The sequence below is a fragment of the Penicillium crustosum genome, assembly GCF_028827405.1.
Source record: "Penicillium crustosum strain IBT 35664 chromosome Unknown utg000001l_segment0_segment0, whole genome shotgun sequence".
Taxonomy (NCBI): domain Eukaryota; kingdom Fungi; phylum Ascomycota; class Eurotiomycetes; order Eurotiales; family Aspergillaceae; genus Penicillium; species Penicillium crustosum.
In genome coordinates, this window is record NW_026623122.1 from 9374548 (window position 1) to 9387795 (window position 13248).

At 54.6% G+C, this 13248-nt stretch overlaps 6 protein-coding genes across 6 annotated transcripts; 5 read left to right on the top strand and 1 right to left on the bottom strand.

Moving 5' to 3' along the window:
- Positions 1–669: 669 nt before the first annotated feature.
- Positions 670–2663, top strand: N7487_003504 (uncharacterized protein; the record flags this gene model as incomplete). The annotated part of the gene is made up of 6 exons (XM_056871251.1): positions 670–876; positions 933–1112; positions 1185–1328; positions 1904–2116; positions 2170–2238; positions 2289–2663. 6 exons carry the CDS (start codon positions 670–672, stop codon positions 2661–2663), a joined length of 1188 nt encoding a protein of 395 aa, XP_056736035.1.
- Positions 2664–2806: 143 nt separating this feature from the next.
- On the bottom strand, positions 2807–4135 carry N7487_003505 (uncharacterized protein; the record flags this gene model as incomplete). Its single annotated transcript, XM_056871252.1, has 1 exon — positions 2807–4135. The coding sequence occupies one exon, from the start codon at positions 4133–4135 to the stop codon at positions 2807–2809; it is 1329 nt and encodes a 442-aa protein (XP_056736036.1).
- Positions 4136–4391: 256 nt separating this feature from the next.
- N7487_003506 (uncharacterized protein) lies at positions 4392–5743 on the top strand (the record flags this gene model as incomplete). The annotated part of the gene is made up of 2 exons (XM_056871253.1): positions 4392–5222; positions 5258–5743. The coding sequence occupies 2 exons, from the start codon at positions 4392–4394 to the stop codon at positions 5741–5743; spliced, it is 1317 nt and encodes a 438-aa protein (XP_056736037.1).
- Positions 5744–5778: 35 nt separating this feature from the next.
- N7487_003507 (uncharacterized protein) lies at positions 5779–6738 on the top strand (the record flags this gene model as incomplete). The annotated part of the gene is made up of 1 exon (XM_056871254.1): positions 5779–6738. The coding sequence occupies one exon, from the start codon at positions 5779–5781 to the stop codon at positions 6736–6738; it is 960 nt and encodes a 319-aa protein (XP_056736038.1).
- A 122-nt stretch (positions 6739–6860) lies between these two features.
- On the top strand, positions 6861–9818 carry N7487_003508 (uncharacterized protein; the record flags this gene model as incomplete). Its single annotated transcript, XM_056871255.1, has 1 exon — positions 6861–9818. The coding sequence occupies one exon, from the start codon at positions 6861–6863 to the stop codon at positions 9816–9818; it is 2958 nt and encodes a 985-aa protein (XP_056736039.1).
- A 466-nt stretch (positions 9819–10284) lies between these two features.
- On the top strand, positions 10285–11183 carry N7487_003509 (uncharacterized protein; the record flags this gene model as incomplete). The annotated part of the gene is made up of 3 exons (XM_056871256.1): positions 10285–10530; positions 10588–10824; positions 10887–11183. 3 exons carry the CDS (start codon positions 10285–10287, stop codon positions 11181–11183), a joined length of 780 nt encoding a protein of 259 aa, XP_056736040.1.
- Positions 11184–13248: the final 2065 nt, after the last annotated feature.

Genomic DNA, 13248 nt, shown 5'->3' on the forward strand with positions numbered 1-13248 from the left:
TTCGGGATGTAGATCCGTAGTGCCAATGTCGGTGTAGCGTATGGTGGAATGTAGACTTCGCCGTATGAGCTTACAGTCTGTGCGAGGTGACTGGTCGAAGAGAGTTGGGTTTAAGCGGAGTGTGAGATAGAGCTTTGAACTGGAGGTGTTGAGATATATATTAGTATGTGACACACTGAAGGACTTAGACGGTAGAGGAATGGTCACCTGGATGTACGATGAAGTTCAGATATTCACGTATCAATCACGTCGGCCCTCTTACTATACATGATGTAACAGAGGGGCCACACCAGGGCGAGTTAGATAGGTGAGGTGGACAGGTAGCGAGAGAGTACTGCGTCTGCTTATGAACAGGGGTAAAGGAAGTTTATAAAGTGGAAGCAGAGGAGGTCAGGCAGTCAATGTAGGAGCGATCATATCCTGCACACTCCATAGATGTCGCACCTATCCCAACATCGACAAGAACCCACAACCTATGCACTGTGCCAGTAAGTGAAGGTTAATCTCGACGAGGATCCACTTCCTACACTGTGCATCAGTACGATAAGGTCAGTTTCAACGAGCATTCATATCCTATATGCTAACCCAGTGTCTACAGGCCAGCATCGACCAGCTTCCACGTCGAGACACTTTCCTCGTACCACAAATCCCTCACTCTCCCACCTCACTATGGCTTCAACAAGCACCAGTCCACAAGATGAGCGCCCAACAACCGTCCTCGAATTTCCTACTCCTGACACCACTATAATGCCAAGTCTCCCATGTATCCCCTGCCTCAACCAGCAGCTCGACTCGTGGAACATGGATACTGCGTTCTGTCCCGTGAGATATCGCTATTACGAGGCCAACGAGCGGGAATACCTCGCTATCCACGCAGTATATTTGACCAGATCACATCCCCGTCACGTCACGCTAACATCTTCATCTCCTAGGTCCCTCCTGGCTGCGCCCATATGTTGTGTGAGCTCCTAGGTCTAGTCCAGTACCCAAACATGCTCTGGCAGAACACCGGACCCCCTACGAACCCGAACTCCTTCGCGCGGTCGCCCTCAGTATCCGGTCCCTCGTCCAAGACTTTGTCCACGTGGTCACCGCACACCGGCGTATATAGCGTGTGTCTCCCACCGATATCACACCTATGAGTGGAATACATCCACCCGTCAAATATCAACATACTAACCAAGCCGCTCGAGGATACCATGCGCCAGTACCGCACCCGCTTCTTCGAGGCCCGAGGTCGGATACCAGATGAGTACAGCCAGATCAGTGCGAGACCCCACACCGGATACCCCGGCATTCTTTACGCCCGCTCATTCGCCCACCCCGGGGTACGACGGTCATTGAACATTGCACGATCCTTCCAGCGTCACCAGCTTGCCTTTATGAATCGTTTATGAATCGCATATACGATCTGATCGACGAATTTGACGAGAACTTTGGGGATGGGTCGGAAGATAAGGACGAGGACGAGCGTTCCAGCAGCCAGTGGAGGCGCCTAGCCCCGTTCCTGGAACGTGATCTTCGCCGAGGATAGACAGACTACCGGTAGACGGTCATGACAAGTGGATTGATCGATAGTGAAGATGCCGAATGCAATGACAGTTTTCATCACACAATGAAAAAGCCTTAGATAAACTGCAAGCTTGCAGCCGAGTGTGTATACAGCCCAGTATACCGTCATAGGTTGACGCAGGGTTCGAATACGACGGCAAGCGGTACGGGCCGACCCGTCAATACCACGTGGGCCATACACTATGTGATAAACCCGAGTCAACATTATATATTATCATTGACAGTGCGCGCCTTCATTATTGACAGTTTTCTACTACGCGCGATCCCCTATTGATGGCATGCACGCTTATTATTGTCAATTTTGCACTGCGTGCGTATCCTCCATTGATAGCACGCGCGCTCATTATTGACAGAGTTTTCCATTGCGCGATCCCCGACTGATAGTACGCGCGCTCGCTCATTATTAACAGAGTTTTCCATTGCGCGCGCGGAATCCCTCACCTATATATTCTACTCCAATTCCCTCCTCTCGCTTACTCCTCTCTCTACTCCTCTCACTTACCACCTGCCACACTCCTACCCACGTTCGAAAGCTCCACTTAAGGTAAGCCCCACCACTCCGATTGCTGTTGCAGATACTGATCCCGTTGCTACCAGAGTCTCACCTGCTCAAACCTTACTCCACCCGATCTACTCTCGTCTGGGCCCACCATCGTGTTTGCGATGGTGAGTGGCCCACCCTATCCTCGACGTTGCTGGACTGACTGTCTTCCAAGCCTCTCCCGGAGATGTCCGACTCCATGGCTGAAGCCGTCGCACTCCTCGCCGCCACCAAGGACGTCCTGCTAGGAGTCTTAGGCGTTGTCGTCGTCGCCAAGGACTTCCTCGACAAAGTGAAGGAGATTGTTACGGCCGCCAAGGAAGTGGTCACCGCCATCAGAGAGCTGGTTGTCGCCGTTCGAGACCTTTTCCAGGACGTTCAATGGGCGCAATGGAGCGAGAACCTTCGATGCGATCTCCAATGCGTTGAACAATCAATTCCCTTTGATATTGTTGATTTCTACTGGAGATTAGGAACAGCAAGACAGATTCAATCGATACGAAATATACTCGAATCTATAATGGTCTCCCTCCATGAGATAAAAAGATAGTATTCTTCCCCGTAACTCCGCAGTAGATACCGCCCGGCAGAGTCTATGCACCAATGCCGTAAACAAAGAGGCAGATTATCGTATCCCACCAACATCCATGTCCCCTCCCATCCTACCTAGAGTCTAGAACCGACTCAACATCATCAAGGCAGTTGCGTAAGATAGACATCTGGTCGATCGTCACTGAAAGGATGACCGTGAGTATTGACAAATATATCCTCCATCCAACCTGCAGTATCATCATAAAACAATTCACTCGAAGCCACAGACTGCCTCCTCCGAACTCCGTCGTCAACCCATCCGCCAATACAAGTACTATCCGGTCGGATCGCTGGTTGAACAGGTACGGTTGCCTCAGCCAAGAGGAAATCGGTCGGGTCGAACTGGGAGGAAGCAAAATGCGAGCTTCCATACTGGCAGGAAGCGACCGGCGACTGGCTATCCGGAGATATACGCTGGGCCGACACGACAGGCGATGATGGTGGGATACAGTGCAGAGTCCTAGGCGATTGTCGACTGCAGGACAATTGACTAGGACTCTGTACTGCTATCGTGATCTCGCCTTCTTCGGTAGAAGCAGAAATACCCAACCCTGCAGAAGGCGCCATATGAGACGCGAGCACATCCAAGTCCCACACCGGCGGACTTGAACGCCAGCATGATTCACCGGCCTCTTCCATATCCCCTATAGTAACATCTCGGTATGTCTCATACCCAGTCTCACACGCAGTCTCCACATCGGTACCATCACATCCAGGTAATGTTTTTCCTGCGCCACAGCCCGGATCGTTGCCTCGCGCTGGATTGGGATCCGATGAAGATCCAATCACAATTAAATTGTTACCAAGATCCCTCTGCGGTTTTAGATCGGGGCCGCCACCGTCGATTCTATCGGTCCACAAATCAAAACAATCCCAGTCAGCGGCCCCGCCAAGTACCACCCGATCGGTACTGAGAATCGCTCCGTCTGGCAGGTCTATATCAGCCACGAATCTGCTCGATTCAACCGGCTCCGGCGACCGATCACGTCTGGCGCTAGCGTTGAAGAACTTTAGGAGTAGTGGCTGACTGGACGGCACACGGGTATTCGGGTCTGGGATCCCCCGCGCCCTCCGCTCTGTACGCGCCTTGGCTTCTGCGTCGGCTTTTTTCTTTTTATTCGCGATTCGTCTCGCGTCTTTCTCCCGAATCTGCTTCGCCCGAGCCTCGCGCTGATCCTCGCGGTCCATCCGGGCGATCTGCGCGGGTGTAAACCGGAACGGTTTGCTTCTCTGGTGTCGTCGCTTTATATCTTTGGACTTTTCCATGACAATCCGCCGCTCGGGAGGCATCCTGACATGGGTGAGCCGTACAGCGGCAGGGGGATTCGATTTACGGCCAACGGAGGTGGGTGTTGCCGCTATATTATACCCCGTTTCAGCCGGTAGCTTGACAGGTCCAAGATGATTTCCACAGACTGCTGGCGATCGCATTTCATTTTATGCCGCTCGATACGTCCCAAAACCAATTCTATCTGTATGAGACGTGTCTAGACTTTTTCTTTTGAGAACGGGGTGACAGATAGTATATAGGTGATAGGTCATCTTCATAGCCCTATCTGGTATGCTCCTACCATGAATCCAAAAAAGCAACTGGATATGCAGCCGATATGGTGGAGGAAATTAATATATATATCCCCATGCATCCCTATTCCCCGACATATCTTCGCTCACCCTCAAACCCCCGACTATGGCCGAGAATCCATTTATACCACCTCAACACCACCCGGTGGTCGTCTGTTCGCAATGTAAAATCGGAGTTCGGCCCAAAGAGACCAATGGTCATCTCAACCACCAGCATAAGAAGCTCAGCCCTGCCGTCCGCCAGCAGATCGCCAGTCGGGTCCAACAGTGGGACCGAGCGGCCGAGTGCGACTCCTATATCCCGCCAGCCAGTCTCCCTATACCCATTGCCGGGATCGCCGAGTACCCAGACGCTCTGATGTGCACCATCCAGGATATCGACTACCAGGCAGCCCAGAACGCCGGCTCGGTCGATATGTGCCGGTATATCGCACGAACTCCGCAGACAATGAGGAAGCACTGGCGCCTCCACCATCCGGCGCTCCTTGAGAACGGCGTCCCCAGCACCGCACAGCCCACCACGCAGGTGGTATGCCAGAAGGTATTCACCTCGGGAACTGGATCGCATTATGTGATGATCGAGGCCCAGCCAGCCAAGCGCAGCGTCCAAGACACCCACCCGACGACACTGGATCCGCTCTATACGCAGTTCGACCGCCTGGCCGCACTTGGCGATCCGGCCACCGATAACCGCGATATCGATCCCGCCCAGGCTGACGAGGCCAACCCATGGCTCCGCCGTACCCAGTGGGCGGAGTATCTCCAGGGATCGGACCCAGACGACCTGATCCAGTGCGTACGACGACCGGAGCGTGGGGACCAGCTCGAGGCGGAGCGGACGGCTGCGGCCATCTGGGATGCGATGGAAGCGGTCACCCACCGTAGCCAGAGAGTCACCGCACTCACTGGCCACACCATCCGCATCGCCGCCATCCGCGTGCAGCGGGATCAACTCCCCACAAACCACTGCAGGCGTATATGGACGGGGCTAACATCCAACGCCACTGTCTCCCGTGGCAGCAGATCCTCATGTTCTTCGCTCGGACCCAGACCCCACACCAATGGAAGAGCCCGTCCTATCGCCTCACCCCTCGCCAGCGTCTATCATGGGAGCACCTCTGGCGGCAGGCTGGACTCTCCCTCCATGGACCAGACCCTGACAGTCCTCCCGTGCTCAGCCGCTGCGAGACGCAGGAAGATTGTGGGGTTGACGACGTCGCCAGCGAGTGCTCCAACGACAGTGACGATTCGATGGACGGCGAGCAGTACGCCACGGATATCAGCCGTCCACTGACCGAGCTCGACCGTGCATGCTTGGATTTCTGCATCGAACTCCTCAACCAGCAGATCCACGTCCAGGACTACGAGTGCGCGCTGCTCTGTGCCCTTGCTGTCCAGGGCCACGGACCTGGTGGATGGCGTACCGCAGATAGCTTCCCCCCATTTTATCCAAGGTAATCAAGATTGCTCGGTTTATGGTGGTCCACACGGCCATGCTGCTCGACCCAAACGCCGCCAGCGTGATGCAACAGATGCAGGATCCGAGCAATATCTCCGACTGGCACAGTGCGAGTCCCCTGAACGACCCCAGTTTCGTGACGTCTGGCCGCCATGCCACGGTACTAGCACCAACCACCCGTACCTTTGCACAGTGGGTCGATCATATGGTCGACCTGTTCATGGTACGTGGCTCCCGCAGTCCTCTCCAATGGATGCTCGACCTTCGATCGTACGGCCTCAAGGTACACTTCAACAGTACGGTGCCGGGCCACGTCAGCTGGATGGCCGAGGATCGCCTACTATACAAAGACCTGAACTTCACGATGACGGAGTTCCGGTCGTTCGTCCATCGGCGGGTGAGCGACGCGCACGAGTGTCTGTTCGACCAACTCCTTTTTGCCCCGGCCGAGGGTACGGCGGCAATCCCTACCATCCCATGGAGTCAGCTGTACGACGACCCCGTGGAGAGCAAGGACGGATGGAATTTCCTGCAGGACAAACGGACCCCGTGGCCGGTTGACGGATCCAACTGGCTGTTACTCCGCACCCGCAACACACCGAGTATCCAGAGCCAGTTCATCGACGACCGGCAGCTGACGACAAAGCGAGTTGACATCTACCTCGACAAAGTGATCCGCTTCCGGGAGAAACTCTGCGTGATCGTCCACCTCTGCGGCGGCCAGCCAGCACGTGGCCGGGAGCTCCTCAGTATCCGACACCGCAATACCCCTGGTGGAGGGATTCGCGATCTGTTCATCGAGGATGGGATGGTCACGTTTGTGACCAAGTACCACAAGGGATTCTACGCGTCGAACGACGTTAAGGTCATCCATCGGTACCTACCCCGGGAGGTCGGCGAGTTGGTCGTCTGGTATCTCTGGCTGGTTCTGCCGTTTGTGGAAAAGCTCCAGGAGTATCGAGCCGAGCGAGGCCAGCAGGATCACCTACGGTAAGCCCTGTCCAATCCATCACGACCGCATCCCTAACCTTGTACAGTGATCGCCGTGCGTTCTTATGGCCACCAGACTACACTGGCAAGAGCTGGAACCGTGACCGACTGCGGGATCAGCTCAAGATGGCCAGCTTCCACGATCTCCAGGGACAGTCCCTCACACCGAGTGCATGGCGTGACATCTGTACCGCGATCAGTCGCCGTTTCCTCCGTGCTGTGCATCAATCGGTCCAAGCCCAGGATAGTGGACAGGATGAACCGGATGATCCAGACGACGAGAGCGGCATGGGATTGCCCGAGTGGCTGGCACACGCCTCCGACATGCAGGCCGGACACTCGTCCAACGTGGCTGGCACGACCTACGGCCGCCTGATCAACGAGCAGCCTGGCACGACGGCGTATCGACGGCAGATCTTCCGTGTTGTCAGCGAGGACCTCCACCGATGGCTCCTCTTCCCATCTGCCACGGCCCACCGAGACGAAAAGAGGCCACTCGGCCCACACTCGCCGTGGCAGGTGGAGGCGCAGCAGAATCGGGAGTACTGGCAGCTCCAGTTCCGAGAGGCGTCGTTGGAAAACCAACTCCGTGATATGACCGGAGATGAGCAGGCGCGGTTCCGTGGTATGCAGGGTCCTGCTCTCGAGGCCATCCAGGAGGGACGGAGTCCTGTGATCGCCGTTATGCCCACTGGTGGTGGCAAGAGCCTTCTCTTTATGCTGCCGGCGTGGATCTGCTCCCGTGGGACCACGGTGGTTGTGGTTCCCCTGCTGGCACTCCGAGGGGATATCCACCGTCGCTGTCAGGAACTCCAGCTGTCCAGTGTGGAGTGGGAGAGCCGGCGACCAGTCGACAGTGCGTCGATTGTGCTGGTAACGCCGGAGTCAGCGCTGACGGAAGACTTTTTTGCATTCCTTAACCGCACCAAGGCGCTCTACCGCCTCGACCGGATCGTGATTGACGAGTGCCATGTCATCCTGAACAATCAGAAGCACTTTCGACCCGACCTGGCGCGACTGGGGCGTCTGACCAAGTTCCAGGTCCCGATGGTGTACCTCACTGCGACGCTTCCCCCTGAAGTCGAAGACGAGCTGTTCATGCGGATTCGTACGCAGCGTAAAGACGTACATCTTTTCCGCGACCGGACATCGCGGCCGAACGTTGCGTATCGTATGTACCAGCCAGCGGTCGAGCGGCAGTATCAGTACGGGAACCGCCCGGCACAGGCGCCCGAGGTGATTGATTTCATCCAGCAAAAGGTCCGCGATAGTCTGCCAGGTAAGGTGCTGGTGTATGCAAACTCCGTATCTGCCGTCAACGCACTTGCAGAAGTGCTCGAGTGTGATGGATACCACAGCTCCCAGAATGCCAAGGCCGCTATACTCGAACGGTTCCGTACTGGTGAGACCTCGGTGATCACTGCCACCAGTGCACTTGGTATGGGGGTTGACATCCCCGATATCCGCTGCATCATCCACCTTGGCGCTCCCTACTCCCTCCTCGAGTACGCACAGGAGAGTGGCCGCGCCGGACGGGATGGGTTACCCAGTGAGGCCATCATCATCCAACCAGTTGGAGCCCCGCGTATCCAGCAGGGGGGCAGCGTGGCCGAGTTCGAGCGGGTTGGGCGGTTTGTGGACTGTGCTGCTGGGGACTGTCGACGGTATATCCTGGACCAGTACCTCGACGGCTGTGTGGATGGATACTCCCGCCAGCGATGTGGAGACGGAGCTGCTGGTCGTCTCGAGCGGCGGTGTGACCGATGCGAGCCAGACCCAGAGGATCCGGATAACGTCGATAAGAAGAGAACGGTTCGGGATCTTCGTACCACCGCATACAGTCCGTCCACCCAGTCCATCGATACGGACTTTTGGACGTCTGAACCCAGTGGGTTATCTAGTGCGACCGAACGCAGTCCCTCCTACCACGGTTGTCGGTGGCTAGAGGACGATCCATTGGATGACGAGGCGCCGGATGATATCGACATTGACTGCTACGTGGACCTCTTTGAAGACTTTCCCCCTGATCCTGCCGTGGACGATGACCATGTGGCCCAGCTTGCACAGGAGCACGAAGAGGCCGAGCGGTTGCAGATTGAAGCCGACATTGCGGTTGGCGAACAGATGCTGCTGGACGAGCGGTTCCGTGCTAAGGCGATGAGTCCTCCTCGGATAGCCAGTCTTGCCGCTGCACGTTCGCCCACCACTCCAGCGATTCTACCGCCGCGGAACTCTCCCCGTGACGTGAGCCACCTCAGTCCCCACACACCATCTGGGAAACGCGCTCGACCGATCTCCCATGACTTTACTGTCACAGATCCCCCGGCCGTTTTCTGCACTGCTCGCGATATATACAAGACAGGCCAGAGCTCGTCCAGTCTCCCGCCGGCAACCAAGCGACCGTATGTCCCACGAACGCCCGTCCTCGCGCACCCTCCAGGGCATTCCACGCCTCGGTCCACCCCACCGCGCATCGAGCGTACCCCGTCCAAGGTCCGGTACACGGATCACTCCGGATCCCCTGCCAGCGAGACCCTGATCGCGGAGGTCATCCGGTGGGGTCAGCAGTGCTGGTTCTGTACGCAGGATGGGATGGAGCTAGAGCAGGTCTCCCACGATCTCTGGCGGTGCCCTAACCCAGGGAACCAAGCGGCCAAGGAGTGGTGGACGTCCCGACGTGGTCATGTCAAGCTCGTACCTGGCACAGCATGTTTCAAGTGCTATATGCCACGACGGACGTGTGACCCTGGACACTTCCCTGGTACAATCACGGAGTGTAAGTACCGAGGGATGGTGTTCTCGATGGTAGCGATGATGGCGCACCGGACCCAGCCGGCACGACTAACAGCTCGGACAGGCAGTCGTGTCGCCGCACGCAGTATCCGAGATCGATGGCTTGAGGGGATCGTGCAGCGGTTGACAGGCCATTCGTATGGCGAGACCATTGATCCCCACAACCGCGATACGATGTGTGATTATCTGGGGATGGTAGACTATACCACCGGCTTCAATATGCTGTGTAGGGATTTTATTTGGTTGCGAGTACAGTGGCAGAAGGCTGGGGAGAAGGAGGCACGGATCTAAGCAACTCTAGCAAATTAAGTACTATATGAGAGTCGATATAAGGAATAAGTAACCTTTCACGCGTTCTCGTGTGTTTACGGCCAGCCTTCCGTGTAGATTTCTTCGGCAAAAAGAAGCCTTCTGAGAGTAAACGGACCTGCCTTTCATCACCTTTTTCTTGTCCTTGACGCCATCTCTGAGTGTGCTCCTCACCTTTTTCTTGTCCTTGACGCTATCTCTGAGTGTGCTCCTCACCTTTTTCTTGTCCTTGACGCTATCTCTGAGTGTGCTCCTCACCTTTTTCTTGTCCTTGACGCCATCTCTGAGTGTGCTCCTCACCTTTGCCTTGTCCTTGAGGCCATCTCTGAGTGTGCTCCTCACCTTTGCCTTGTCCTTAACGCCACCTCTTAGTGTGCTTATCGCCCTTTTCATCCCCTTTCGTCGCAAGTGACGCCACGTCCCTTCGTACTTTTCATCCTCAGCAATCATGTCTGAGCGTCGTCGCGCCCCCGGCGACAGCAACCCCTCCGGCCAGCACGTTCGTGCGCAACTCTCCACCTCGGTCCGGCAGTTCCTCTTTTGCCTCACATGCGTCCAGCTCAATGTTATAAACTGGATCCAGGCAGGGGCCGAGCATGGTTTCGGGTCTCGTTTTGAGTTTCGCTGTGTTCAGGACTCCGGTAACTCCAATGACTGCCAGAACTGTGCCCAGGAGGGTCGGAATTGCGAGCAGGTAGTATCACCGTATTGAATCCACGATCTCTTTGCTGACTCCCGGTCTCCCTCTTAGGTTCCTGCTGGGATCGAAGGCCACCGTTACGAGTTGCTCTCCCTGATCGCCTGGGTGAACCTGATGTGGGGATCCTATGACCCCACACGGCCATATTTCGACGGGTTTGAGCGTAACTGGATCTTGCCTGGCCGGGTCCTCGCGCAGCTGGGGGCCAAGATTGCCAACCTTTGCCAGTCCTTTCGTCTGCTGGCCCAGAATCACATTGACGAGCATGGAATCTATAGCGGTTGCTCGGTATGGTTCTTACGTCCTATTTTCCAAGCTCTTCTTGCTAACCTTTTATTGCTTGATACCAGCGGGCTCGTCGTGCCCACTACCGGAACTGGCTTCTCAGTCGCCAGCCTATCCCCTGCGCGATCGAGCTTGACGGCAGTCCTGAGAGATTTGCAGATTTCTCCCTCTCGAAGCATAAGTCCATTGACACGGAAGACCATGTCCACAATTGGTATGGTGCAATTCGCAGCTTCCGGCAGAGTGTCACTCGCCACGTCGAGGATGGTGTTCGAGGCACTATCCACCAGAACGATTATGCAGGCTTCCTTGGCCGCTTTCCGGATCGGATACTCCCTGCGTTTCCCCATGGTTTTCAGTGATAGTGGGCAGTCTGTCGTGTGGTCCTGGCTAGGAATAATTCCGAATGATATGAATAGTGCAGTGGGATTTTCTTCCTGACATAGTCTTCTACTATAAGCCGATGTAACCCAGTCCCATCATTTCGTCCTTAGGACCACTACAATCAAATTCGAGAGATACTCTGGCAGGTCTGAGAGAAGTTCTCAACGGTCATAGTATCCTGATTGACTGCCCACCCAACCCGACACTGTAGTCGGTATGGCAGTTTCGAGTACAACACCCATTTCCGGGTTTCTTCGAGGACCGCAGCCTCTTCAGCGAGCAGTATGAACTCGGCGAGGAAATCGGGGAAGTCGTCCTTCGGCTTCATGATTAGTTTACGATATGCAGCGTAGGCCTCGGCACGTCGGTTCGGATTCGCACACCCGGTTTTCAGGTGGACTATGATGTCTTCGGCGTCGACGTAGGGGTTGCTCGAGTCGGAAGTTATTCGTGGTGCGATCGAGAGCCGAGGCTTTCCTTCCCAAGGACTCAGTACACAGAGCTTGCGATGAACGGGCAGCGGGTAATGGTCTGCATTCGCTTCAAGTGTCTGTCGGACCACGGTCTCCCAGGTTTCACATCGGACTTGTTTACCGTCGCGGAGGATCGGAGGGTCAGGCATCTTCGTAGTCTTTCGGTTCGCAGTAGCGTCTACGATGGGTGTGCCAGTGGGGGTTCGGTTCCGGAGCTGGTTGGCGAGATGTCCGCGATGTCGACGTGCAATGTCACGATGAGCCATAGCGTCATTCCGTTCGATTTTCAGGTTCTCGATCCGGAGGTTGGATCTTAGGGGTTGAGCTTGAAGGACTGTCAGTTGGAGCTCGAGTTCCTGGATCTTCACGTTCAGTGTTTTGTATTGACGAGCGAGGTCATGGAATGGCTCCTTTGTTAGAGTCTCCTGCGGTCGGTCACACATAGAGGAGGATGGTGATAGAGAACGATCAGGGTTATCTCGTTCTGCGGTCCGAAGTGGTCTCATGGATCCGGTAATAGGGGTCTTCGGTTCCGGAAGACGTGTTATATGTGTAGGAGTTTCTTGATCAGGCGCAGCAGCAATGGGCTGGTTGGCACGGTTCGTCGGGTATCGTTTCGTCGTAATGATTCGGATTAGTCGGACTTGCTTCGGATGGGATCGAGTGGGTGGACATTCAGAATTGTAGGGTTTTGTGTTAGGTTGGTAGCAGACTTCGCATTTGATGGTGAGATTATAATTGGGTAGGCAGGTTGATTTTAGGAATGGAAGTATAAAGCGTGGTGATCATCGGCTCGGGCCCATATTACCAAGATATAAGGCAATGTGGTGATATCATATAGGGTGGGAGTGGTGGTGGCTAAGATCTAGATGGGTGATATAACGAACTAGGATAAATTTTAGTTTAGGTTCATTAGGGTTAGATTATAAGGTGGAAGTAGGGGTAGGTTGGAGAGAATTAGGATATGATTTCGATGAAGGTTTAGGGTTTTATTAATATAGGTTGGATGGAAGAGAAAAGCTTAGGGATTTAAATTAGGGTTTTTTTTGAGTTGGATATATGTTGGAGAAAATTTAGGTAGGGAGTATGGCGTGTTGATATATATTAGAGAAAGATTGGGTAGAGTGATGATGGTGTGTTGATATATATTAGAGAAAAATTGGATATAGTAGTGAGGCAGGGTCGATATATATTGGATATAGTGATGATAGTGTGTTGATATATGGTTGATATATATTGGATAGAGTGACGATGGCGTGTTGATATGACATTGATCAAGCTTAGACATAGTGGGGAGACTGGATGTTCAGGGTTTGATATAAGCTTGATAAAAAGTAGGGTTATTTTTAACGAAGTTGATAGTGGTATAGTTAGAAAAGTTCATAGCATTGCGTAGACGAGGTACGAGTGGTTTTATTTGGAGGTATTTGACGGTTATTGGAGTTCCCAAGGATCACAGCCGTGTAACCGTTATCGAAGTTCCCGAGGTTTAAAGCCGTGTAACCGTTATCGGAGTTTCCCAGGATTAAGGCGGCCCCAAGACGCGATACCGTGGGGCATGTGTGGTTGG